Genomic DNA, 26,428 nt, shown 5'->3' with positions numbered 1-26,428 from the left:
TTTTATTTATTTCTGTCGGCTGTGCGGGCGTGTGCGTCGCGCAAGCCTGTGTATTTATTCCTTATGTGGTCATTGGCCTTTGGTGTTAGACCACCACATCCTTTAGCATGCTTTATATTCCGTGTACAATAGTGTATAGATATATCAATGATATAAAGATCTTGAGATAACAAGTATGCAGCGCAAATTTGCAAGATTGTGTTCCTCAACTTTGATGGTAAATCTTGAATTCATGTTTAGACTCTAGTTGCAATTTCATCCGCTACTAGTAAAAAAGGCATAGAATATTTAGGCCGCAGCAACAACAAATCGAGTCAAAACTGCTCCGTCCTCGTCAACAGTTGACGCTTTAGTAGTAAATAGAATTGTCGAGCAAGACACATTCTAAGCCGCAGTCAAAACACTTCAATAATCAGAATGCTAGATCATCCGTAGTACAATTCAAAGTTAAACCCGTCATGAACCTCATAGTCATCGAGGGTGATATGATCCTTGTATATCTGATGACCTTTCTTCAAGATCAATTTCTCATGGGAAGTGCCGAGTTGAAGCGACAAAATCTTTTTGAGGTCGCCTATGGTATCTTCCGGAAGACACTTGACAGCGATCTTCTTTCCTAGTCTGTCGTTTGCCAATACTTCGATCATGATGTAGTTAAAGTTGTAGTATCTGGGGTACTTGAAAATGGTGGATCAAAATGAGTTGATTTTTGTCGAAATGGATACTGGAAGAAATTCGCTGTTTGGATCCATTTCAATTTATTTTGTTTTATTTCATTTGACTCCATGTTGCTTTCTCATTGTGGATACTTACATGATTTGGTTTCTAGTACCCTGACCATGATCTATGATCTAAATAGCATGGTGTATGGTCCAAATAGTACAGTCTAGAATTTTAATTTGATTTTGAGCACGAATACAATTTGAAACGTTGAAATTCAATGAAATACGTTACGTGGCCTCGTGATTTGGGTATCCAACAAGAACTTACACGTGCTGTTTCATAATCAACATGTATTGCAAGCCACTTTTTAACTATCTGTTATTTTTTGCTTTAGTATTAAGATTTTTTTGATCGGCATTGGGGATTTCGGGGTTGTTTGGGTACCTCACGTGTATGGCATTAGTTGGTGACTGAGAATGAACCCGACAGAAACTGGAGTCCTGCGAGTTTGAATGGAAAATCTAATTAATCAAGGTCATAGATTGGCTTTCACAGACATGAGTTCTGCGCCAGTTGATTTCACTTTGGCTGGGGTTTGTTGAGAACGCTGAACTAATTCTGCCGCATCCAAATGAAATCAGAGACATGATTATGGATTGCTTTACAATGATGCGGTTATCATGACCAAAACCTACTGTGGGCTGAATGTAAACGCCCATCTGAACAAAAATATCTTCCATTCCGGACAGTTAATGGCTGCAAAATCAGATTGTTCCTGTAAGACTGCAGGTGAAGGTTTCACAATCCTAGCACACTATCAAAACAACTATTTGATTGAAATCAGTGGGCTTTATACAAGGGATACCCTGAAACTACATTTATATCCATCCATATCTCAAACTAAATCTTCGCCCGGTCAATTCATCTCACAACCGAAGTCCCATTGCACAATGCATGCAAGAACTAAGATAGCCACCTCACGAACATACCGATACACCAAACCCATAAAATTCCGACTCATAACAAACCATACCGTTTTCTCTGTGACCAATCACATCGCCGCCCCAATTCACATCTTTCCCAAACATTTAATGGCCATTGGTCATGTCTCAACGCGGAATCAGATAAGCCCATCTGAGGTGCACCCTGCATCCACCATAACACACCACAGATTCAAGCATCAAACAATTGAGATCTGCAGCAATTCGGCACAGAAAAGCGAATTATGTTCAGATTTCAATACGAAGCACAATTAAAAACTCCCCAGAAGCAAAACTTCCGCTCTCCCACAGCCACCACCATCACCATCATCAATGTTGCGCCTAATTCCGCACTCCCACCGCTTTTCACTGCCTCATCGAAACCTGCACTGGACCCCATCCTTATCATCAGGGCTGCGCATTCCTCCAAACCCATCGCATCTGCAAACTCATCTCCAAGTTTGACAGTCATCGCGCTTCCAAACCATCGCGCCTCATCGTTTCGGAAAATCCCCTCTTGCATACACTCATCCCCTCCATCGCCTGTCTTTGCCGACTTATGAGTAAATGTCATCGGTCACCTTCAAGGAGCCCAAAGAGTATCTAGTGGCTGCACTGGTCTCACAGATAGCCGGAGTGCTTTCGCTAGCGGTTTGGTTGTTTGCACAGCTTCCGCAGATTCTCGAAAACTACCTCAACCAGTCTGTTTCGGGCGTTTCGCTAGCGTTTTTGGCCTGTTGGATCGGCGGCGATGTGACCAACTTCTTGGGCTGTATCTTGACGGGCGCGCTTCCGTTCCAGACGTGTTTGGCGTCGTATTATTGCTTTATCGACTTGATTCTTTCGCTCCAGTTCTGGTACTACACCCGCGTGTATCCCCGCCAGAAGGTCCACCACAACATGTTGCAAAGTCCCAACATGATGCGGCCGGTAACCTCTGCGGAGAGTGTCAGTAGCCGGTCGATTCCGCGGCTCAACCGTTTTGATTCTTCTGCTCATCACAGTCGCCTGCTGCGCTCACACTCTGTGTCTTCGTCCATGAACGCTCCAGACGGGATCTTCCTGCGTCTTTTGGCGGGGTCTGTGCTCAGCTCCTCTTTCAAGGGTGCAAAAGCTATGCCTGTAGATTTAAAAGATACTTCGGAGCCTCTCCTTTCTCTCAAAACATTACAGGCTCTCTTGGCGCCAGTACAGTTGGTCGCAGCCACGTTTGTAGCTCCGGGAGACGAAAAGGCGTTGATTGGCACCATTTGCGGATGGTGTAGTACACTCTTATATATTTCCTCGCGCTCTCCGCAGATTTGGAAGAATTACTGTTTGAAGTCGACTCACGGTGTGTCTCCGTACTTGTTCCTCTTCGCGATGTTGGGAAACTCATTGTACACAATTTCCATTCTCTCGGATCTCTATTTGCTATCCAAGTATGAGAAATACCTTGGAGACGTTGACTTTCATACCGTGTTCAGATCGCAACTTCCTTTCTTGGTAGGAAGCTCCGGGACAGTGTTCTTCGACTGTATTTTGCTTATCCAGTTCTACGTGTATGGCCTGCAGAGCTCAATCGGACACAAGTCTAGGAGCAACAGTCATCCTGAAATCCGTCATCGGTCGCATTCTAGAAAATCTCAGCGTCGCGTGTCACCCAGCGCCCACTTCACCAAGCCAGACTGGTACACTTACCTGAATAATGGCCAAGACCGAATGGGTATATACGAGGATTTCAATGAAGATGCTCAAAGCGAGAGCCGCTTCGACGAAAGCCGAAAGTCGAGCTTTCTGTACTACAAGAACGCCGCCTACGTGCCGTCAAATGAGAGTACATCTCTCCTCCAAAACTCAATATCATCTCCACCTTTGCATTATGTGATGTCATCGTCACACATTGAAAACAGCTATCAGCAAAAAAATAGAAAAAGCTTCGCTGGAGCGTTCTCGTCTCTTGCGAAATCCTTCTCGCAAAATCTGTTTATCAGATCTGCCTCGATTGGATCTTCACACCAGTCTATCTCAGCATCGCCTGTCCGGGACACTTCTCTCATACCGTCTCTTGTGGGCACCTACTCGTCGCTTTCTAAAAGGATGATGGACGAAAACAAAATCCCGTTTCTGCCAATTGACTTTTTGCAAAGTGACTTCTTGCATCGTGAAAGTGATTTAGATAGCAATCACTGAGCTTCACAGAACATACATTAATGCGATTCATTCATAATCTGTATATTAACAGTAAAACTTTAATAATTTTGGTAATTTCTATGGTATTGTCTAGATATTCAGTGGTATGAACCGGGGATCATTTCACCCTCCAAGCAGATTGTGGAATGGCCTGAAGATGCACAATTTTTCTTTTAACCCAGAACCAGATGACTATGCCCAAAAATATGCAAATAGCGCTGGTGTAATAGTAGCCGTCCTGAACAAGGATCACTTTGCCGCCGTTGGACAAACATTCATGCTTTTGAGCCTCGGAATGAATCAGATACTCGGCTGAAGATGTCACCATCTGGCACTGTGCAATTGTGAATCTGTCTATCAAATAAAAGATGATAAGCCGCGGCCAGGTTCCTCCATAATTGGATAATGTGTTGAGGGTGGTCATGTATGTACCGCCAATAGATGGATCGGCAATCTTGGTGTGGAACGCACACAAAGAAACGAATTGAATGGTGCTCATAAATGAGTTGAACAAATGCTGGGCAATGATGAGTAAGAATAGTTTGTATGGGATCTGGCCATTTTCGACTTTCGGAAAGAAAAGCAAAATCAAATGGGCAATGAAAGCCGCCAATAATCTCCCAGCAAAGCCAAGAAGCCAGGGGCGGAGCGGTGTCTTGCCCGATGACCATCGGCCAGCATAGAAGCCGAAGATCATCTCGAAAGGAAAGTCAATGAGAACGGTGATTGAGAGGTCTTCTTTCGAGAGCCCTTTCTCCAAAAGCTTCAAGTTTGTGGCGGCCTCGTTCACCTGGAATCCCAATTTGGCAAGTAGAAGAATGACCACCAAGGTGTGGATGTTGGGAAGTTTTAGCACCTCGATCATCGACGCATACACGGACTTGAGCTCCTTCCAGTACCGCGCGTACTGGGACGTAGGTCTGTTGTGCGAGCCTTCGTTTTTGTAGACGGAGTCCGAATACATGTCGAAGTTGCGTTTGCGCAAGTGGGCGGGTTCTTCGGGAATGAACAACATCACCCCCGTCACCGTGATGTACATCCAGCCCCAAAACGTCAAGTAGGCGCCCAAATCAAACAAGCCCTCGGGTTTAGGAATCGCGCGGAGGTACTTGTTCGCGAAGTCGGGCGAGCTCAAGGCGAGAAACACCGTGAAGCTCAGAAAGTAGCCGCAGTTCATGCCGATGGTCTGCGCGGTCGACGCAAACGACAAACTCTCCGGAGAAAGGCACGTCAAGGCCCAGCCATCGACGGCGATATCCTGCGTCGCACAGAGAAAGATCAACGTGAAGAAGCAAAGGGTGATGGTGCCTAGGTACTGCGCCGGGTCGTCCATGAACTTGTCAATGACAAACCCGAGATATATAAGTGTCGCGCCCGAAACAAGCTGCACCGGAAGAATCCACGACTTGCGCCGGCCCAAGCGCCTACTATATATTGCATCTACTACAGGGGACCACAAGAGCTTGAGCGAATACGGATACAGCGCCAACAGGAACACACCCACTTGCAGGTACGAAACCTTCGACTTGAGAATAAACGGCACGGACCCGAAGGCTAGCCCGACCGGCACTCCTTGGAGCGTATACAACACGATAAGAATGACGAAGTTCAATAGATCCTTCCTCGGTAGTTTCGGCAGCCCCGCCACGTGCAACGGCGGCAGCTGGCCGGACGGCGGCACGGCGATCGGAAGCAAACCATCGTTTTCTTCGCCGAAGGCCTCGTTGTTGGCGTACTTGTAGTGTTCTTCTGCCGCCCACTTTTCGTCGGTGGAGTTTCTGCTGGAGGCGGAAACGGTGGGCCTTTTATGTACATCCATGGTTATGAGCGTGTGCGTGGTTCATGGATTGCGTGATTTTTGCTAGCAGAGCGTGTTTGGCCGTGCGCAATTGTATTTTTCAGTTTTGAGTACTTGATAAGATCGCGCTTCCGTATAGGGTATGTAGGCAGATCTGGGGAGAAATGGATCTGAAAAATGAGAAACAGAAAAAAAAAATCAACTTGTATTCGAAAAATTGAATGCGCTTATTCTACGGCATTGTTGTCAACATCTGTATTACTACGGCACGGCGTGCATTCTATGGAGAATATGTCTCTATTAGTAATAACCAGTTCTTTTTACTCTTCGAATTTATATGGTAAACGACAGGTCCAACGAACGTTCTCGTTGTTGAACGCGTCGGTAGCCATCCTGACTCGTGCCCAGCCATCTCGGACTCATGATCTAGAATGGGGAGGCAGTGGTCGAGAAAGGAGGCGGTTTATGTGCAACGGAGGCTCGCGCAGAATTACAAGCCCAAAACCTTTCTGGAAGCTCTCATGACAATCTCGGTGTCTGGGAAAGCAAAGTCCTCCAACTCCTTGGCGTATGGGGTTGGCACCTCGCAACCGGTGACTCTCTCGACTGGGGCATCCAAGTAGTCGAAGGCCTCGGACTCCATGATCTGGGCACAGATCTCGGAACCGACACCGAAGGCTGGGAAACCAGCCTCAACAGTGACCAAGTGGCCGGTCTTCTTGACGGACTCAACGATACCTGGAACGTCCAAAGGCTTGATGGAACGCAAGTTAAGAACCTCGGCCTTGACGCCGTAGTCCTTCTCCAACTGCTCGGCAGCCTGGAGACAGTGGAGCACGTTTCTGGTATGCGACACCAAGGTGATGTCGGTACCCTCTCTCTCGACCTTCAACTTACCGAAAGGAATGACGTAGTCGGTGGACAAGGCCTCCTCGGAGACGTCGAAGACGTCGTTGTAGGCGATCTCGTTCTCCAAGAAAACAACAGGGTTGGGGTCACGCACAGCAGCCTTGAACAAACCTCTGTAGTCCTCGGCAGAGTAAGGAGACACCACCTTCAAACCGGGGATGGAGCCGTACCAGGCAGCGTAACACTGGGAGTGCTGAGCACCGACACCGGCAGCGGCACCGTTGGGACCACGGAAGGTGATGTTACATGGCTGGGTACCACCAGACATGTACAAGGTCTTGGCAGCGGAGTTGATGATGTGGTCGATGGATTGCATGGCGAAGTTGAAGGTCATGAACTCACAGATTGGCTTCAAGCCGGCCAAAGCGGCACCGACAGTCAAACCGGTGAAACCCATCTCGGTGATGGGCGTGTCCACGACTCTTCTCTCGCCGAATCTGTCGAGCAAACCACGGGAGATCTTGTAAGCACCGTTGTACTGGGCCACCTCCTCACCCATGAGGAACACGTCGTCGTCTCTGTCCAATTCCTCGGCAATGGCGCTGTTCAACGCGTCTCTAACGGTCATGGACTTTGGGCCGGAAGCACCGGAGGCCATGCGCAACGCAGAAACGGCGGCTGGGTTGGCAGCGGCAGCAGCGAATCTGTTGGTTCTGGCGGCAGCGAGATGGGCTGTTTTGGCGACACTGGAAAACTTCGACATGGTGTGCTGTGTATGAAATCCACTGGAACTGGGGTGATGTAGCCGGGAGTAGGGGGGCAACGACAGAAAAGTGGTAGTAGGAGAAGGGAGGGTTGTAGGTGGAGGGGGAGTATTAGTGCGGAAGGAAGAGGACCGGCGCGCACGGATGTATAGCTCCGCGGCCGGGAGCCATTTGAGGGAAGGGTACGGTGGGTGTGAGGAATGTGTGGGATGGGAGATTGTTTTAATTTTTTTGGCGGTGGGTTTTGGTGGGATTTATGGGCTTTTTTTTTTATTTTGCTGGCGGAGTTTTGGGATGTAGTTTGGGTGGATTGTTGGAGGCCTTGATGGAGATGGATGTGTGTTGAGAAGGGAGAGGGATGCGAGATGAGAAGGATTGAGATGGGAGATGGAGATGAGATGAGATGAGATGAGATGAGATGAGAGCGTGAATTTTGGTTTATTGAGACGTTTCTTTTTTGTTTATTTGTTTTTGCTTGTTGCGTTGCTTTGTGTTTCTGACTTGTTCTTGTTCGTCCGCTTTTGTCCTACTTCCTCGATCTCATTGTTCCGGGCTTCATTGAAATGTAGTAGCACGATATAAATTTCCCAGTTGTTGGTTCTTGATTGTTGGTTGTTACTTTTTCTTTCGGTTTTTTTCATTTTTCTCAAAATCCTTTTCGTTCATGTGCTTTCGTTTCGCGCTTGTTCAGTGTCTAGCTCGTTCCGGGCTCGTTTGATTCATAGGACTTCCAGTTTGATAGCACGTTCGTTGTAATTATAAATTTCCTCTTTACAATGGATTCCGTCTTGTTGCGATGTTCTTTTTTACTCATTTGCTTTGTTCTCTGCTTGTTAAATTCTTTCCTCTGTCAAGCTTCATAGATAAGACCTACGACAGATACCGATGTCTGCATTCTCGAACTACAAATTGATGAAATTCAAAGCTAAAATTGATCTAAATTTTCTCAGATGATACTTCACCAGTCTCTACTTTCTCTGATTATCCGGAAAGGTCGAGGTCGATCGATCTTACGGGGATTCTGACGATTCCATTCACAAATGAATTGAAGACCGACGTAACAACATATAAAAACAGTGAAGACAGGCCCAATTCGGAAATTCCCAGATTCCCAACACCTACGTAAACACACAACTTATATTCAGAACGTCTTTGACCAAACAACCTATGCTCTTGTGAATCATGTCTATCTCCTACATGGGCACAACCATATGGGTCAGACGTAACTTTTCCAAATTTTTGGGTTTCCCTTCATTGAATTAGCCAGATGCATAACCTTAGAGAGCCGTCTCCTATTTGAGTGATAAGCTCGCACAAGTCCAAATCAATGTAATCACATCTTCCAAAAAAATACATTTGCTATCGCCGGAAAAATTGCGCATTCCAAACAGTCTGTTCTTACTTATCAATTCCTGTGTCATGGCACGCAACCACATAATTGATCCGACACATGTTGAATTAATCCGCCCGGAGTTCTGGCCTCCATCACGATCAAACAACAAAGCAAAGCGAAGTTCTCCTATTCTCAAACCACCCGACACTTCACATATCCCACTTCAAATTCACCTCGAAAATTACGAGCTTTTTTTTGGGCCCAATTGCTCTACTCTACCAGGCAGGTCTACATGGAGGCTGTGGCTCCCAAGCGTCCAGAAATTAGTACCATTTTATCGACCGAAATGACCCATCGCCATCGCCATCTCCATCTCCATCGCCATCGCCAGCCATCATGGCCCTAGGCTTTTGGGCCAATTTCTCCGCTCCCATCGCCCATCCCCGGGCACCCGTTCCACCCGGGTCTCGGCCCCGCGAGACCCAACGCTATAGATTGTGTGTCAGTCCTGCAGACAGCGTGGTTCGATAAGGTCCCCCTCCCTGTACTCTATATATATATAGTGGCTGCTCATCTCCTCCAATTGTACCCATTCATAGTTGCTGAGCGATCCATTTCCCACACCATGATGATCAAATTGTCGCCCATCCGTCTGCTCATCGCACGCCCCGCTGCCATTGGCCGCACAGTCCGCCCCACCCGCTATGTTCCGATGAGCAATGGCCCATCTCGCTTTTACACTACAGCATACGAAGAGGCATCGGAAGATCCTGCCGCCGCCGCCGATGCCACGGCCACCGTGGTCGCCGACCAGAGAGACATCAAGAACTTGATGCATTCGGCCACGTGGTTGGATGCGTTGACCGAACGTGAACGCCAATTGAAGGACGGCAAGACGTTGGACTCGTACAGCTACGTCAACCCCAAAACGACCGCCGTGACGGAGAAGACCCGCTCGGAGTCCTTCTCGTATCTCATTTTGCCCTTCAAGGATGACCAATGGCTCTGCGACTCGTACATCAATGCCTTTGGCCGTTTGAGAGCGGGCCAGTTGTTCCAGGACTTGGACGCCTTGGCCGGAAGAATTGCTTACAAGCACTGTGCTCCTGCTGAACCTGTTAATGTGACCGCGTCCGTCGACCGAATCTTGATGTTGAAGAAAGTGGACGAGATCCAGAACTACAACTTCGTGTTGGCGGGCTCTGTTACGTGGACTGGTAGATCCTCGATGGAGATCAGTGTCAAGGGGTATGCGTTCACCGAGTCCATTCCCGAGAAGATCGTCGAGCTGGAGTTGCCCAGCGAGAACGTGTTCTTGGCTGCCAACTTCACTTTTGTAGCCCGTAATCCTCTCACCCATAAGTCCTTCGCCATCAATACCCTTCTACCAGTCAACGAGCAGGAGTGGCTCGACTACCGCCGTGCGGAGTCCTTCAACGCCAAGAAGAAGCTTGCCGCCAAGAACAAGTCCATCATCGAACCTACTGATGAAGAGAACAGACTCGTCCATGACATGTGGAAGGCCTCGAAGACGGTTCAGCCCAGCGTCAACAGCTCCGTTCAATTCATGAAGGACACCACGTTCACCTCGACCTTGTTCATGCAGCCCCAGTACAGAAACAGACACTCGTACATGATTTTCGGAGGTTATCTCTTGAGAAACGCCTTCGAGTTGGCCTACTTGACTGCTGCTGCCTTCACCTCGGCCGGCCCAAGATTCGTCTCGTTGGACTCCACTACTTTCAAGGCACCAGTGCCTGTCGGCTCCGTCTTGTCTATGACTGCTTCTGTTTGTTACACCGAGCACTTGGGAGAAGATACTGGATTTGAGAGTCCATTCAACTTGCCGCCAACGAACAAGCTCTCGTCGAAGCCAGACTCGTTCTTGCTGGAGGCTGGTACTTTGGTTCAAGTCAAGGTTGACACTACCATCAAGGCATTGGACTCGCCTGAATCCAAGGAGTCTGGCTGTTTCATCTACTCCTTCTTCGTGCCACACAGCTCGTACTCTGACGCAGAGGAGCACTGCTCTCTGGTCATTCCACAAACCTACTCTGAGATGATGAGTTACCTCGAGGGAAGAAGAAGAGCCTTGGACACCGCCAACTATGTTAAGAGCATCCTGGGCTCTGGCAAGGGTCTCTAATTCAGATACAACCCATTCCCTAATTGCAAGCGATCTTCTTGAAGTTCTGCTTCCCATTAAATTATATTAATACACATTATAGAATTAGTTCTGGCTGTCGCCGTCTTCTTTCAATTAGGTAAGTGAGTCTTCATCGTCCAAGATCTGTCCTTCTGTTGCCGAGAACTCTTGTCTCTGCTCCCGAGACGAGTCTTTCAAGCTACCCTTTCGGGTAAAATCCACGAGCTTCGCCTTGTATGCTTTTCTGTCTTCTTCGAAATGAAGGTTTCCCAAGGGAGAGTTTAAAGGAGAGTCTGTTGGGAAATAGGCCTTCGTTGTGGATTTAGGATTAATCTCCGAAGTTTTCGTCATGGAGCTGGACGCATCCACATAGTCTTCATTCTTCCAGTGCATGATGTCACTGTCATTGGGAGCGCTATGTTTGAAAGCTTCGCCAAGCGAGTTCTGTGAATATTGGCCAAAGCTGGGATCTCGCTGCATGTCTTCGTGGTTGTCTAGTTTAGCCATGAGACTATAGATCGAGGACGCCTGTGTTTGGTTTGTGGTGTTCGGGCTTTCCTCGACGGTATTGAGTAGGTGGTCCTTGGATCCGCTGGTCTTGACAAGGTCGGTTCCCTCGGCAATGTTGCCATCACTGTCCAATCGAAGAACATTGGCAGAGGAGGTGTCTCTCGTCAAGTCCCCGAGAATAGATTGTCGGGAGACCCGATTGGAGTTGTTGTCGTCGACAACCCTCACCGAGAAGAGCTGCTCGGTATTGATGGTGTTGAGAGACATATCGGAACGACGGTGCTGTTCCAAGAGCATCTTCTTCACGGCGCTGGAGTCAGACATGTCGTTTGCGCGCCAGGACTTGGTTGGCTTTCCTCTCTCGTCCAAGTAGGCCACGTTCTCTTCTTCGGAGTCGACGTGGGTCTCACACAGAATATCCGACTCGTTGTCTGCATCAAGCTTCATGGCGTTGAGGGCGCCGAGCTGGCGCGCGATTTCATTATGGTCATCAAGATCATACGTGGTGCCGAAACCCGGACCGGTGAGCTCGGGCTCTGTTGGAGAGGCTGAGCGCTTCTCGTCGTCGTCGTCGTCGTGTCTTTTCCGGAAACAACAGAACAAAAGCAAGCCGAGAAGAGCAAAGAGAAGCCCGCCAACGATACCGGTGACCAAGCCTATAATCAAGTTCTTCTTGTTTGTATTTCCACTTTGAGGAACACTCAGCGCGGTGCTTGTTGCAGTAGCAGTTGCTTGAGCTGTTCTAGAAGGTGAAGAGGAACTGGAAGCGCTTGATGTTGACGAAGACGAGGATGTACGAGAAGACAGCGCTGACGAGGAGGAACGAGTGATGGCGTCAACGCCGCGAATCACAAACGAGAGCTCATCGTTGAGGTTTCCTTGGCTGGCCTTCACACTGACGAGAGCTTGCAGCAAGTCGCCTGGCGCATTGCCCAAAAGCGTCATGTTGGAGCTCTCGTAGCTGAGCCACGACGAGTTTGACGAAACGTCGATTTTGGACGAGTTGTACTCGGTAAAGTACGTCTTCGAGAGCTGGAGCAGGAAAAACTGGCCTCTGGTAGCGTTTGCATCCGGCAAGGAGGATACAGTGAACAACGAGCCGTAAGACGAGATCTGGTAGGGCAAATTGACGCTGTTTCCAAATACATCTTTGACCACCACGCTGAAGTTCGCAGCGGTGGTGCTGTTGGGGAAAGTTCCCGACAACTTGTACTGGTCGCCCAAAGTGACAAAAGAGGGCGCATCCTGGAGGTACACCGCCGAAATGTTCTGTTGCAAGATTGGCTGCTGGTCCAAGAACACGCTGGAGAGCACCGGCACCGTTTCGTTGAGCGCGGAGCCTAGCGTACCATTGAACTTAACCGGCTCGGTGAACGAGGTGCTCAACAGATGCGCGCCCACGACCAAGTTGAAGGTGCCGACGGCGCTCGCGTATCCGGGCTGGTCTGCCGCAATGAAGCAGAAATTGTACGAGAAAGAGGGCGCTATACTAGAGACTACCTGAGGGACCGTTCCGGAGAACGTAAGCGAGTCGGGGTCGAAATTGACCCAGTTGGGAAGCGGCGTTCTATCCTGCGAGCGGCCATAGTACGCCTTCACGGCCTCGGCCGGATTAAACGTATTCTTAGAGAACTGGATGGAGAACTGCTGGCCAGGACGCACCACAAGGCCATCCTCGCCATTTGTCTGGCCGTACTTGGCAATTGTGGTAAACATCACGTCCGGAGAGCTGAGTTTAATTGGCTGACTGTTGGCTACTAGCATCAGGTAGCTATTTGAGAGCGTCAGTTTGTCGTTCGAGTCTGTGCCCTGCAACGTGATCTGGAACGTGCCGATGTCAGACGACGAGGGGGTTCCAGAAAACGTTCTGGAGCTGCCGTCAAATTTAAGCCATGAGGGAAGACCGCTCGCCTCGTACGCGACAGCACCATTGGTAGAGGAGCCGTAAGTACCTTGAGCCAAGGTGAACAGATAGGACAGGCCTACAAGCGCGACATTGGGAAGCTGTTCGTTCATGGGCCAGCCCACATACAACGCAGCGGAAAACGCCAAAAAGAACACCCACAAGAGCATTTTCGGGCAGGATCTCAATGGCTGCAAATTTCACGATAGACCTGGGAAGTGGTAAAGAGGGACAGGGGTGGAGGTTCCAGGCGGGACAGAAGAAGAGCGAGTTTATGGGAGTGGCGGAGGGAAAAGACGTGTCACTAAAGAGTTGAAAAAGGTCGGTGGTCTGAATGAATGGTGCACCTGCCATGGTTATAAAGGTACCGTGTTTCAGGTTCGGCAAGGCCTGTGCTGCGATGCGCGATGCATGGCTGGCTGCAGGAGCGGTGTGGTGAGGATTTGACATGGATAGGGGTGTTTTGTGTGGATGGGGAGGGAAAGGATTAAAATTATTGGATCGCGTGAAAGACTTGTATAGTTTGGTGATTTTTTTACTCTTTTTTTATGAAATTTCCAGATTCTATGGTCGTTTGGGGCCGTCAATAGGAGATATCTTCCTGCACCATGTTAGCCGCACGACATATAGTGCCTTCAGATCGAGATGGGGAAGAACAGTAGTTCTCTCATCGAGGACGAGATCTGGGTCATATCTTGAAATCAAATTAAGTAGTTTTTACATTACACTCATTCCTAAGTAAACTCTTACAAAACATTATCATAAATCTCACAGCTTCCCTCCCATTTCATGTATCTGTTCTTACTCTGGACCAAAGGCTGCGGTAGCCGCGCGTGCAGTTCTATTTCAAAAGGAGGTTCATTGCGTCCTTATCGAGACATCGATGCAGAGGATTCCCCAAACGGAAATAGCGGCTGTGTGTCCCCAAAAAGCTCCCAAACAGCCCCGTTTTTTTTGTCCACAAACAATTTTCATTGATTGATACAATAATTAAAAAATTTATCATTCTTCATGTGTCTCTCCCCCAGTGTGGCTACCTTTCTGCTATCCCCCCTTGTGTTTGTTTATACTAGGGTGCCTGAACGCGAGGTGCGAGTTGCAATAACAACACGCGTCACAACGGCTGGCGCGCTTAAATTTAGTTCTTCTTTGACATGCAGCTGTGCTTATTTTTATATGAGAACGGTTCACGTACTTAGTTGTCCTAATGTGGTACAGTAATGGAACCAATTTGTGAGTACTTGATTTCTGTCATATTCCATGTATTCTTTTCGAGACGATAAAATTTGTAGATCTTTTATTTTGACCAGATTTTGATTAGATTCTGACACTTTTACTTGCTTTTTTTGTTTTTTCGTTTTTGTCAATGTATGTTATTATTGCTAGATTGTTGTGAAAAGTTAATCTGTTTAGTGAAATTCTCATTCCACTTCAAAAAATGAAAATGGAAAAAGAAGCCGCTCACGAATTTAAAGCATCAATTGGGCTCCTCTTGGGTTTCTTCTGAAATTTTACTGAGGAACTAATTAGTTGTTTTCTACGATAAAATGATCTTAGATAATTGATAGAATCTCTATCGAAAAAGTTGCTGGTTTTTGAGGAACAAGTAAAGCGACGCAGAATAATCCCTCAATTCTAGATGATAGAGCCCTTCATCTGTTCTTGTTGTTGCCGTCTGTTCCAGGTATTCCAACTTTCTACCTAATGGTATTGGTATGTCTAGATCAACCAGCCTCAATGAAGAAGTTTTACATGAAAACCATCAATGGAAATATTCGTGTAGTTTCATTTGATGTCGAAACTTCAACTTGTCGAAAATTTTCATTTCACCAAAACCTACCCGATTCAAACAGCTATTCTTTCCTGACAAAGAAATCAAGATTCTAGGCCATCTCGAGAATTCTAATTTCCTCATCCAAATCAAGAAAGAATACATTTCCTTGCATATCACAATCTGCAAATGCGATGGTTCCGGGTATGCGTCCATTTGAAGCGTAGACTGTAAGCAATATCAAACACAATTTATCTATCTATATACTCTATTATACAAGGTCAAGGCAGCTTCACCGCCGATCGTGGAATCTGTAATCAGTTGAGCCACCGAGGCGCAATGTATACCAAAAAGACCCCAAAGTATCCAAAAGCAAGCCCCACCAATTTCTCGGCCAACAGGTGGAAATACATGTTGGTCATCAAGAGCATGAACCACCAAAGCGCCATGAGCATCAATAATGGAACTTCAGGATTCTGCTTCACGAACGACCATACCCCGAGCCGGGTCTTCTTTGACCCGAAAATACGACGGAAGTCAGAAAACAAAGAGCTGGCGCCATTCCAGTGTTCCGTCAACTCAAAGAATAGGTAAAGCGACGAATGCACTAACAAGAAAACGTGTCCCAGCGGGTCGTGGCCGCCCTCCCATGAGCCTCGAAGTCGCCGGCAAACCTGCGAAGACACAGTGGTAGACTCGTAGATGGTGTCCAACTTCAGGAAAATTTTGTGGTCGAGAAGTTTCCCCTTTAAGTACCTCAACAATCGATCCTCGGAGATGCTGGCACACTTTCCGCCCGTAAAGAGAAACACTTTATCCATGATCGGAACGCCAAAGCACCATTGTGTGAAGAGAATCCACCAAACGGTGGCAACTACATATCTTAGCGCAGCCGTACATAGACGAGCTACAGTCATTCTTTTACCGTGTCCATTCTTGTCGTTTACGCCACCTGTCGAGTCCAGAGAACCCTGAATCGCCTTTACGATGTAGAAGAAAAACACCCCGAGGGTTGTCCAAGCCCAGCCCTTTTTGACGAAATACTGGTTGAAGATGTTGCCCTTGTCGTTGTAGTAATTGTAGACCTCTTCTTTTTGGGAAAGCACATGGAGCAATTTGCCTGTGATGAAGTTGAGCACAAACGAGCCAATGTAGAGGACTTCGGCGGTGCTCAACTTGTGTCGGTGGAACACATTGAAGAGGGTGTTTATTCGCGAGAGATGGTGGTACCGTTGTTGGTACCGTTGTTGGGTGTTCAGCATCTTGGCTTAGTTAGATTGTGGAGAACACCTCACAGAATTAAGTGTGGAGCAGGGTAAATGATGGTTTTTTTTTTTTTAGAAATGGGAAGCGAGTTTGGAATGTGAGCCAGAATTTCAAATATTTCCGAGACGAATCATTTTTCTTCTCTGCCGATTGTCGTTTTGGAAGTTATTCAATGTGTGTAGTGTCAGAAGTGGTATTAGGGTATTGTCCACTCAATATAGTATGCGATGAATCTAAATTGGACGAGAGCAACTAGCAAAGATACATGTGTTGCACCATCACATTCATCATCAACTTTTCGTTAGATATCACATCCATCTGCGTTCCAATACTCTATTAAGCCTTATCCACAGAGCCGCCATTCTGTCCATTCTCAGGTATAGAAATTTCAGGAACCTGAGCGTCGGCCGTTAAGCCCAAATTATCTTCCGTTCCATTTTTCTCCTGGCCGGTCTCTTCTGGCTGTTGCCATCTCTTCACCATATCGTTCATCAATGCATTCATGAACTCTGGATTCACGACGCTCTTTCGAAACTCTTCGCTCTGGAGTAGTGTCAAGATATGGAGGCAGTTTGGATAGACCAAGTACCGGGAATACTTCTCGTCTTTCCAGTACATCAAGTACTCGAGATAGGCGATGAACGTTGGATCGTTGAAGTACTCCGACTGGGCTAGATAGTTGACGTACTGGATGTTCGCCAATGATTGGACGAACTCAAGCTCAACCTCCCATCTTGTTGGTAGGTCGTCCATGGTGTGGTGTGTGGAGTGGTGTTGATAATGTATTAATGAGTAGGAATGGAGCGACAGACTGTAGAAGGAAACGCAATTTAGCAAGGGGAGATACTGCGATGGCCGGCGATGAGATGGGTGTGGCTCGGAACAATTATTTATCCGGAATTAGTTTCGGTGTTAAAAGTCTTCGGAAAAACTCGACCGTGCTAAGTGATGGTACTGTAGGTTGTACCCCAGAAACCACATACCTTTTCCAATCTGAGACACGAGCTGTCCATTTTCTCGCAACAAAACGGAAAAATAGCAGTTCTTGCACATAGCCAATTACATCCTAGTCAAACTCGACTCTAATTCTTCCATCTGTTCTTTATCGATCAAAACCAAACAATGACATCACCTTCGTTGGAAGACGAACTCAAACATCTAAAATCGCTCAATGCGACAGTAGACCTCCTCCTTGACACTGCAAGGGATACACAGTCCAAAATCCACTCCGTGAAGAGCGCGACTGATAGCACCGCAGCTCTTCTAGAAGATTGGATACGGATTCTTAACCAAACACAATTCACGCGTTCTGCTCTTCAAGATCCGCAATGGAAGGGCTCGGAAAGCGAGGAAATCGACGCGGAATTGCACAGTGCGAGGGAGGCCGAGTTGGAGGCGGAACTACAGGCCATCGAGAACGAAAACGAACGGCTAGCAGCAAACCTTCGGTCTCTTCAGAAGACTCAGGACCAATTGATGTAGCGCCGGCAGCTACAGCTACAATAAGCTCACACGATTTTATAGTTCCACTTAAACAAGTAGTTCTCCGTTTCATTCTCTTAACCATACTTGTGCCTTAACCAGTCTCTTCTCTAGATGTTACTACTTCCAATACATTCCAATAATTTATCATATCTATATCATTTCGTTACTAAAATACACGAGTCTACTTGTTGACACTGGTAATCAAGTCTCCAGAATCCACAGAGTCACCCTCCTTCACCAAAACCTCACCGACAATACCGCTGACTGGCGCACTGATGATCATCTCCATCTTCATGGCACTCAACACGGCAACAGGGTCACCCTTCTTGACCTCAGAGCCCTTCTTGACTCTGGTCTCGATAACAACACCGGCCATTGGAGCACCAACATCGTTGGGTTGAGAAGCCTTTGGTCTGGCAGTGTTCTCGATGGAGATGGTCTTGTCGTCAACAGTGACAGATCTCATCTCACCGTTCAACTCGAAGAAGACCTCTCTGGTTCCGGTTTTCTTGGAAATCTCACCGATAGCCAACAACTTGATGATCAAGGTCTTACCTTGCTCAATGTCGACAACCATCTCCTCGCCAATCTCCAATGCCTTCAAGAAGTAGCGGGTTGGCAAGACGGACAAGTCACCGTACTTGTCGACGGTCTTTCTGTAGGCCTCGTAGACCTTAGGATACATGATGTAAGAGGCAATGTCGCACTCAGTGACACCACTGCCGTAACGAGAAACCAATTCTTCGCGCACAGTGGCGAAGTCAATAGGCTTCAAGAACAAACCTGGTCTCTTGTCCAACTTTGGTCTCTTGTTGCCCAACATGTTGGTTCTCAAGGGCTCTGGGAATCCTCCGTATGGAGTACCCATCAAACCCTCCATGAAGTCCAAAACAGAGTCTGGGAAGTCCAACTCAGGAGCCAACTTGATGACATCCTCCTCGGTCAAGTTGTTGGACACCATGAATTGAGCCAAGTCACCCACAACCTTGGAGGTAGGGGTAACCTTAACCAAGTCACCCAAAAGCTGGTTGGCAACCTTATAGTTCTCCTTGGTGAGCAACCACTTCTCGCCCAAACCAAGCTGTTGGGCCTGGAAGATCAAGTTGGTCAATTGACCACCTGGGATCTCGTGTTGGTACACTTCTGGGTCTGGTCCCTTCAAGTCGGCCTCGAAACAAGAGTACAACAAACGCATTTGGGCCCAGTAGCCGTCCAACTCTCTGACCAAGCTCTCGCTCAAACCATGGTTGACGTCGCCCTCGAAAGAAGCAATCAAAGCACTGATAGATGGTTGCGAGGTCATACCAGACATGGCGTTAGAAGCAGCATCAACAACATCAGCACCAGCCTTGGCAGCGGCATCCATACTGGCCACACCAGTTCCGGCAGAGTCGTGGGTGTGGACGTGGATTGGCAAGTTAGGGTACTTGGCTCTGATGCTTCCAACCAAAAGAGAAGCGGCTCTTGGCTTCATGGTACCGGCCATGTCTTTGATACCCAAGAAGTGGGTACCCATGTCGACAATCTTGTCGACGACATCCAAGTAGTACTCCAAGTTGTACTTCTTACCAGGCTTCAACATGTCACCGGAGTAACAAACAGTGGCCTCGACGACACCGCCAGCCTTCTTGACAGCCTCAACACCGACTCTCAATTGGTCCAAGTCGTTCAAAGCATCGAAAACTCTGAAGATATCCACACCGTTCTCCTTGGCTTGCAAGACGAATTGGTCAATGGCGTTGTCAGGCAAAGAGGAGTAAGCAACACCGTTGGCGCCTCTCAACAACATCTGGAATGGAATGTTAGGAACCAACTCACGCAACTTTCTCAAACGGGCCCATGGGTCCTCGTGCAAGAATCTCATGCTGACGTCGAAAGTAGCACCACCCCAGCACTCCAAGGAGAAAGCACCGTTCAAAGCGTGGGAAGTGGTTGGGGCAATGTTCAACAAGTCAACAGTTCTAAGACGAGTAGCCAACAACGATTGATGGGCGTCTCTCCAGGTGGTGTCGGTGATCAAAGTACCGTTGAACTCTCTGACCTTCTTGGCAAATTGCTCTGGGCCAACCTCCAAAAGGACCTGTCTCCAACCACGGGGTTGAACTGGAGTGTCCAAATCAATTGGAACACCAGTGATAGGATCGTGCAAGGTTGGGATGGATGCATCGGTGGTAAGCTTTGGCAAACCAACTTGACCCTTGATGGAAGAGCCATTGACGGCGACGTCTCCCAAGTAGTTCAACAACTTGGTGGCTCTGTTCTGGGACGAAACCATCTGGAAAAGAGAAGGAGTGTCGTCAATGAAGGTGGTCCAACAGTTGCCGCTGATGAAGGTCTCGTTTGTGAGCAAAGCCAAGAGGAAAGGAATGTTGGTCTTCACACCTCTGATTCTGAACTCGATCAAGGCTCTCAACATCTTTCTTCTGGCAATTTCATAAGTAGAACCAGAACAAGAGCATTTCACCAACATAGAGTCGTAGTGGGGAGAAATGACGGAACCGACGAATCCGTTACCACCATCCAATCTCACACCGTTACCACCAGAGGAACGGTAGACCTCGATCTTACCGGTGTCTGGCTGGAAACCCTTTGCTGGGTCTTCAGTGGTGATTCTACATTGAATAGCGAAACCACGTGTGGTGATTTTGTCTTGGAGAAGACCCAATTGTTGCAAAGAAGCGCCAGCGGCAATTTGGATCTGGGCAGCGACAATGTCGACACCGGTGATCTCCTCGGTGATGGTGTGCTCGACCTGGATTCTTGGGTTGATCTCAATGAAGTAGTGTCTGTCTTGCTCATCCACAAGGAACTCGGCAGTACCGGCGTTTCTGTAGTTGGCAGACTTGGCCAACTTGACTGCGTCAGTCAAAATGGCGTCACGGACGGACTTGGGCAAGTTCTTGGCAGGCGCAATCTCAACGACCTTCTGGTGTCTTCTCTGCACGGAACAGTCTCTCTCAAACAAGTGGATGACGTTACCGTAGTTGTCAGCGAGCAACTGGACCTCGATGTGCTTAGGCTTGTCCAAGAATCTCTCTATGAAACAGGTACCGTTGCCGAAAGCAGTCAATGCCTCGGACTTGGCTCTGTTGAAGGCGTCGGCGATAGAGTCGCCCTCTCTGACGACTCTCATACCACGGCCTCCACCACCGAAAGCGGCCTTGATGATGACGGGGAAACCGTACTTGGCCACGAACGCCTCGGCCTCCTCAGTCGAGTCGATTGGGCCCGGGGTTCCTGGCACAACAGGCACGTCGTTGGCCAAAGCCAAGTTTCTGGCGGAAACCTTATCTCCGACGGCATCGATGGTCTGGTAGGTAGGACCAATCCAAGCAATGCCGGCCTCCTCGACCTTACGGGCGAAGGTGGAGTTCTCCGAAAGGAAACCGTAACCGGGATGGATCATGTTGACGTTGTGCTTTTTGGCGATCTTGATGATCTCGTCGATCTGCAAGTAGGCCTGGACGGGAGAGTATTGGCCCTTCTTGCCGATGACGTAGGACTCATCGGCCTTCAATCTGTGCATGGATAATCTATCCTCGTGGGCGTAGATGGCCACTGTTTGCATGGACAACTCGTGGGCTGTTCTGAAGATACGGACGGGGATTTCACCACGGTTGGCGACCAAGATTTTGTTCATGGGGCCCAACACCGTCAGGTCGGTTCTCATTTGCTGGAGCTTGCCCTGGTCTTGGGTGGTAGGCGATACAGCAGACATTGGGGTTTCTGTAGAGATGAGTAGTAGTAGTGGATTATTATAGGACTTGAGGGGTCCGGAATATTAGGGTGATGGCGGGGAAAGGAGATAATCCGGTCAGATGAGGTTCCGATGGATGTTCGTTTGACAAAGCCTCAGGAGTCCGGGTTTGCCTTTCTTTTTTTCAAAATTCGATTTTAGAAATTTGAAAATTCAAAAGTATCGGGTAATGGGGGGATGCCGACGAAGACTTATATATATAGGGCAAGATAAGGAAAGACAGGTGCAGGCACAAGACGAACTATGGGCGTGGATGGGTTGCGTTGAATATCCAGACAGGTCCGTTTCCACAGGTGGTTCTGCAGTCGTTTAGATGGGAAGTTTAAAAAAAAACGGCGGTGATGGAGGGGGCTCAATGCCATTTAAATACCCATGGCCTGTTGGCATGGAACCACTTTGGCTACCTGCAGAATGCCTTTAGGGAGGTTGAACTCCGAAGCCGAGCTCTGAGTCAGATGGATGTGTACAGGCGGATATGTGGGCATCAGAGTAGTGAGCCTGAACAGGGCCGAAACGAGGGACGATCCAATTGGACGGAGAATGTCTTTTTTCCGGTTGCAAAAGTGCGCTTTTCGCATTCTATTTATATCACTTTTGTCAATTGATTTCAATATCATTTCTCTAGAATATGGAAGTTATACCGTTCTCTGACGTGCAGAGATGCTCTTCACTGGGTGTGGATCCGGACTATTCTGCTCCATCGGAGTTGGCCACGGAGTCATTTGCCCGAAGAAAACAAACCCCAGTGACGTTTTATCAGCCCCAGAATGTCCAATGGTATTGGCAGGATTCCGTCTAAATTTGCGATAATACCTGCACTGATTTTCCAGGTTCGTTTTCTGCGATGACGTCGCCCTCCACTCAATTGAGCGACGTCACAATTGAGCCAGATTGGACCTTTTATTTAAAGACTAACAACCACGAATAAATACAATCACATGGTGGAGAAGTCGAAGTCGAAAAAAATTTATAGCCTTATCCAATTCAAACCTTACGTGGACACAATGGTGGATGTCATTGACCATCCCAGTGAATTTCTCCGGCACACACATGTCAAGAACAACTTGAATCCGGCACGGAGCCTGCACATCGCCTGCAGACGAGCGTTTCGTCGTGCACAGACAATGACATTCAGAACTCTATTGGCTTGAGATAATCGGGGGAACATTCCTAGCTCCACGAACGATGAGTAACTCGTTGCGAAAAGTACAAGTATAGCTGTTTGGGAGTTCATGGTTCTTGTGGCCTACAATTATTTGCTTTTGTACTTCCTCGGCAATACATCCATGAAAATGGTTACTTGCAAGAAATACGAGCTGGAAATGATTCTAGGAGTATTTAATTAAGATGAGGAATTGCGAGGTTCCAAGTCTGGCGCAAAAATGCGTCTTCTCAGAGGGGAACGTGAGTAGCACCTTGGAGCTGAAGAAACTCTTGACTGCGGACTTAAGAGATGGCAGAGTGCCGGCCCAGAGGAGTCCTAATTCCGAAAGCAGAAGTGGAAGCAACAAAATAGAAGAGAAACCATCTATTGCTTTGACCAGATTGTCCAGCCGCACATTCGAGCTTTGATCCCAACTATAGGGGCATGCGATTACAAATGACTAATTTGCCCTTCAATTTATCCGAGTGCGATGCAGCAATCGGCCAGAATGAATATGCGAAAAAATAAGTTACCGGTACAAGAGGGTACAGCGACATGAGGAGAACAAACCCAAAAAAATAAAATACACTAGAGGGGGGGCAAATGAAAAAGAATGAATAAAAAGAAAAAAAAAAAACAGCACATTCCACTCTTGCGTTCCCGATGGCAAAGTTCGCTATTTCGGCGTTAGATTCGCGGAAAATTACACGATAAAGTGTCTCCCCACCACGATGGCTTGACTCGTAAAAGTTGCTAGGGCCCAAGTCTCCCCACTGGTAAGACATGCACATCTAATCTAACCGCATATCCCCCTGACTCATCGCCCTCAAGCACTGGAATTGGGAAAGAAATCCCATATATTCCAACACATGAACCGATAATGCCTTCCAAAAACAAACCTGGAAAAACCATCCTCATCGCGCTGCCATCGCTCAGCGCTCTACTTCCTCGTTTTCAGCCCTTTGTTCCTCGCGTCCGGCACACAGCCCCCATCTATCCCAGTATACCGGCCAGTTGCGCCGAATCGCATATTCGCAGCCTTTATCAGAAGGACGCCCCTGCAGACAACACAACCGTTCGGCGGCATTGGCCCGATAGATGAAAAATTTATAAGCCCATATGACAAGGAAGTACATCACCGGCCTGCGTGTGCGTTCCCCTCCTAATACCACAGATATATAAATGGCTAGTGGCAGCCACATCTGTTTGAAAGGCCACACTACGTTGACTTTAATGATCAGAAGACTCTCTACTACCGCTTACGCTACATTCAAGAAGGAATCCGTCACTAAATTCAGCAACTTGGTAAAGGCGCTGGCCGTCCCCAAGAAGTGGCAGCCAACCACCGGCAACTCCTTCCGTTCTTTTGCTGAGTACAGATTGAAGGCCGTGAACCAGCTGCCATTGACGATCAGAACTGCCAAGAAGGCCAACTAGGAGCTGGGATCCTGGTGGATTTTGTATCTCATGAAGCAGACGATTCCTTCACTGGTATTGTAGGAGACACATGTGACGGGGAATTTTTCACTGGGTGCAGGTGTCTGTGCAAGTTATACCATCATACTTTAATTCTATACAATTTTGCTTTCACTGTGCTGTAGACCATTAGTTATCGATAGAATATTTTCGAAATATTGGATATCAGTGGCGTAATACTTGGACTTTCCCATTTTTCGCTTCTGCAAACTACTATATTGTATATCTACGAGGCGTTTCATTCAAGCTACTCACTTCCATGAGATTGGAAATCAAGAGTCAATAGAATTCCGTGCGACTCTAAAGAAATCGATGATCATCTACTGTGAAGTATGTAGACATTCTTGTTGTATTAGAGTTGAATAGTAATCCACTGGAATATGCTCACTGCAGCTATTAGCTTATGTAATGTAGAGTATTCATACAGTAATCCTGACAGAATTTTAGCCTCTCTCTGCTGCATTTCTCTAAAAGATAAGACAGTATTTGCATCACCATATACGTCTATCCTTCCATCTGGATTTATCCAAGCTGACGATGACTTCCACAGCGGTTCGGAGTTAGGTGCCGTCTCATCGATAACCACGAAACCATTAAACACTACAAATAAACTAACAAAACCAAAACAAAAGAGTCTAGAAGAATATCGAAAAGACCACAATCAACAGCCAATCATCTCCTCACCACAAAAAATCTCAAATCACCATTTCTCCAGCCAATAATCACTATCTCCGCCTCTACAGCAACTCCATCCAAAATCCCCCCTAAATCAACTTACCAGAACATACCTCTTCATCACCTAAACCCATCTAACCTAGTCACATGACATCACGTTCGAAACCAAGTGGGAGCAGTTGTCGTCACTTCAATGGTAATCTCGTGATATCGCACAATATACACCGAGATGAACCTCACGGTCACGTGGAAACACCTCTAACTATGGCTACTGTTAGTACGGATGGTCAAATGCACCCCAAAAGGGTCACCTTGCCGTCCACTCAATTGATTATGCTCAAAAAGTAGCCGCTTTCCTCTTCCACTCCCCCCAGCCCCTGTACCTTTATCGAAAGTCTTCTTGATCTCATCATCTTCCCCGACCGCTATCTACCTGTACCACTACCTATTACGCACTAATCGCTATCATTTTGCAGCCAGATGCAAGAGACACCTGCTGCTCTATTAGACCAGTTGGTCTACATAGACAATTTTTTCAACAATTCGGACACGCCGAATTTGGACGCGGACGGCCAACTATCTCTTGATTTGGCCGCGTTTGCCGACGAGGCGTTTGTGTTTGCTGATGAGGAAAAGCCGAACAAGCCGTTCTCGGACGACGACGACCATGCGGCGGCCAATGATCCACAGGAGGGAACTAGCTGGCTCAACCATAACGAGATTCTCGGCGGCAACTTGCGTGCGGACTCGGCCAAACTTGACGACCACGATGGCCCTGGCGGCCTAGGTATTGGCCCTGAACCGATCGACGCCGATGTGTCTCACTTGGATGACTTTTCCGAAATGAAAAGCAATTGGACCGCGACGGAGCGGAACCCGCAGAACCATTTCAGTGCCTATAGCATCAGTGATAAATCGCGGACCTCGAAGTTGGGCAAGAGAACCTCGCAGAACAACAATGGCCATTCTCCGCCGCCGCCAAATGTGCTGGAAGCACCGCGCCAGTCAATCCCCGACCTCAGTAATATTCCCAAGTTCCCGGTCCCGCCGGGCGCTGAGATGTCTTTGAAACAGGCTGGCCTTTCTCTGAACCAGATCGATCTACTCTCGGCACTTATCGCCCAACACCAGACATCGGTCCAGGTCTCTCCAGCAACGACGAGCAGTCGAGGAGAAGGTTTGCGTGCCGGCGTTGGCTCGTCAGAACCATCCGTTGCTTCCTCGCAAGCTTCGGGCCAGAGTTCTACCTTCAATTCCACTGGCATCACCCGCTCATTTCCAACCCATTCTCTAAATCACGATGCTGGCACAATCAAAACCGAGAGTCCCAGTTCCGTAAACGGGTCGGAATACAGCAGTAGCGGATCCGTGTCCGGTCATCAAACGCCGACCCATTCCAGTAGCAGTATCCTGGCGGAGCTTGACAAAAGGAGACGGAGCTTAGCCGCTAGTGCAAGGTTCCGGATCAAGAAAAAGATGAAGGAGAAGGAGTTAGAGGAGCAAATTTCGCTGCTCAATGACTTGGTTCGCAATTTCGAACTCAAGATTGATGAATTGGAGCTCGAAAACAGGTTGCTCAAGAATCTCATTATAGAAAAGGGAAATCAGAATTCCGACGAGGAACTCAAGCTTCTCAAAGAAAGAGCAAAGCGTAGTTCAAAGAGATGATGGTGCCGGAAGCTTATTCATGTCTTTAGTTCTAAATCTACATGCTACTCGCTCTATTTTGTATCTAC

At 47.8% G+C, this 26,428-nt stretch overlaps 10 protein-coding genes across 10 annotated transcripts; 3 read left to right on the top strand and 7 right to left on the bottom strand.

Annotated features, from left to right (window-relative positions):
• Positions 1 to 425: 425 nt before the first annotated feature.
• On the bottom strand, positions 426 to 647 carry PUMCH_002499 (uncharacterized protein; the record flags this gene model as incomplete). The annotated part of the gene is made up of 1 exon (XM_063021508.1): positions 426 to 647. The coding sequence occupies one exon, from the start codon at positions 645 to 647 to the stop codon at positions 426 to 428; it is 222 nt and encodes a 73-aa protein (XP_062877578.1).
• Positions 648 to 2,543: 1,896 nt separating this feature from the next.
• PUMCH_002498 (uncharacterized protein) lies at positions 2,544 to 3,815 on the top strand (the record flags this gene model as incomplete). The annotated part of the gene is made up of 1 exon (XM_063021507.1): positions 2,544 to 3,815. One exon carries the CDS (start codon positions 2,544 to 2,546, stop codon positions 3,813 to 3,815), a length of 1,272 nt encoding a protein of 423 aa, XP_062877577.1.
• A 118-nt stretch (positions 3,816 to 3,933) lies between these two features.
• PUMCH_002497 (uncharacterized protein) lies at positions 3,934 to 5,634 on the bottom strand (the record flags this gene model as incomplete). The annotated part of the gene is made up of 1 exon (XM_063021506.1): positions 3,934 to 5,634. The coding sequence occupies one exon, from the start codon at positions 5,632 to 5,634 to the stop codon at positions 3,934 to 3,936; it is 1,701 nt and encodes a 566-aa protein (XP_062877576.1).
• Positions 5,635 to 6,103: 469 nt separating this feature from the next.
• On the bottom strand, positions 6,104 to 7,225 carry PUMCH_002496 (uncharacterized protein; the record flags this gene model as incomplete). The annotated part of the gene is made up of 1 exon (XM_063021505.1): positions 6,104 to 7,225. One exon carries the CDS (start codon positions 7,223 to 7,225, stop codon positions 6,104 to 6,106), a length of 1,122 nt encoding a protein of 373 aa, XP_062877575.1.
• A 1,959-nt stretch (positions 7,226 to 9,184) lies between these two features.
• Positions 9,185 to 10,705, top strand: PUMCH_002495 (uncharacterized protein; the record flags this gene model as incomplete). The annotated part of the gene is made up of 1 exon (XM_063021504.1): positions 9,185 to 10,705. The coding sequence occupies one exon, from the start codon at positions 9,185 to 9,187 to the stop codon at positions 10,703 to 10,705; it is 1,521 nt and encodes a 506-aa protein (XP_062877574.1).
• Positions 10,706 to 10,819: 114 nt separating this feature from the next.
• Positions 10,820 to 13,288, bottom strand: PUMCH_002494 (uncharacterized protein; the record flags this gene model as incomplete). Its single annotated transcript, XM_063021503.1, has 1 exon — positions 10,820 to 13,288. One exon carries the CDS (start codon positions 13,286 to 13,288, stop codon positions 10,820 to 10,822), a length of 2,469 nt encoding a protein of 822 aa, XP_062877573.1.
• A 1,918-nt stretch (positions 13,289 to 15,206) lies between these two features.
• PUMCH_002493 (uncharacterized protein) lies at positions 15,207 to 16,151 on the bottom strand (the record flags this gene model as incomplete). Its single annotated transcript, XM_063021502.1, has 1 exon — positions 15,207 to 16,151. The coding sequence occupies one exon, from the start codon at positions 16,149 to 16,151 to the stop codon at positions 15,207 to 15,209; it is 945 nt and encodes a 314-aa protein (XP_062877572.1).
• A 340-nt stretch (positions 16,152 to 16,491) lies between these two features.
• PUMCH_002492 (uncharacterized protein) lies at positions 16,492 to 16,908 on the bottom strand (the record flags this gene model as incomplete). Its single annotated transcript, XM_063021501.1, has 1 exon — positions 16,492 to 16,908. The coding sequence occupies one exon, from the start codon at positions 16,906 to 16,908 to the stop codon at positions 16,492 to 16,494; it is 417 nt and encodes a 138-aa protein (XP_062877571.1).
• A 913-nt stretch (positions 16,909 to 17,821) lies between these two features.
• PUMCH_002491 (uncharacterized protein) lies at positions 17,822 to 21,358 on the bottom strand (the record flags this gene model as incomplete). The annotated part of the gene is made up of 1 exon (XM_063021500.1): positions 17,822 to 21,358. One exon carries the CDS (start codon positions 21,356 to 21,358, stop codon positions 17,822 to 17,824), a length of 3,537 nt encoding a protein of 1,178 aa, XP_062877570.1.
• Positions 21,359 to 25,172: 3,814 nt separating this feature from the next.
• On the top strand, positions 25,173 to 26,360 carry PUMCH_002490 (uncharacterized protein; the record flags this gene model as incomplete). Its single annotated transcript, XM_063021499.1, has 1 exon — positions 25,173 to 26,360. One exon carries the CDS (start codon positions 25,173 to 25,175, stop codon positions 26,358 to 26,360), a length of 1,188 nt encoding a protein of 395 aa, XP_062877569.1.
• Positions 26,361 to 26,428: the final 68 nt, after the last annotated feature.

The sequence above is a fragment of the Australozyma saopauloensis genome, chromosome 3 (assembly GCF_035610405.1).
Source record: "Australozyma saopauloensis chromosome 3, complete sequence".
NCBI lineage: Eukaryota > Fungi > Ascomycota > Pichiomycetes > Serinales > Metschnikowiaceae > Australozyma > Australozyma saopauloensis.
This window is presented reverse-complemented; position numbering and strand designations above follow the sequence as displayed.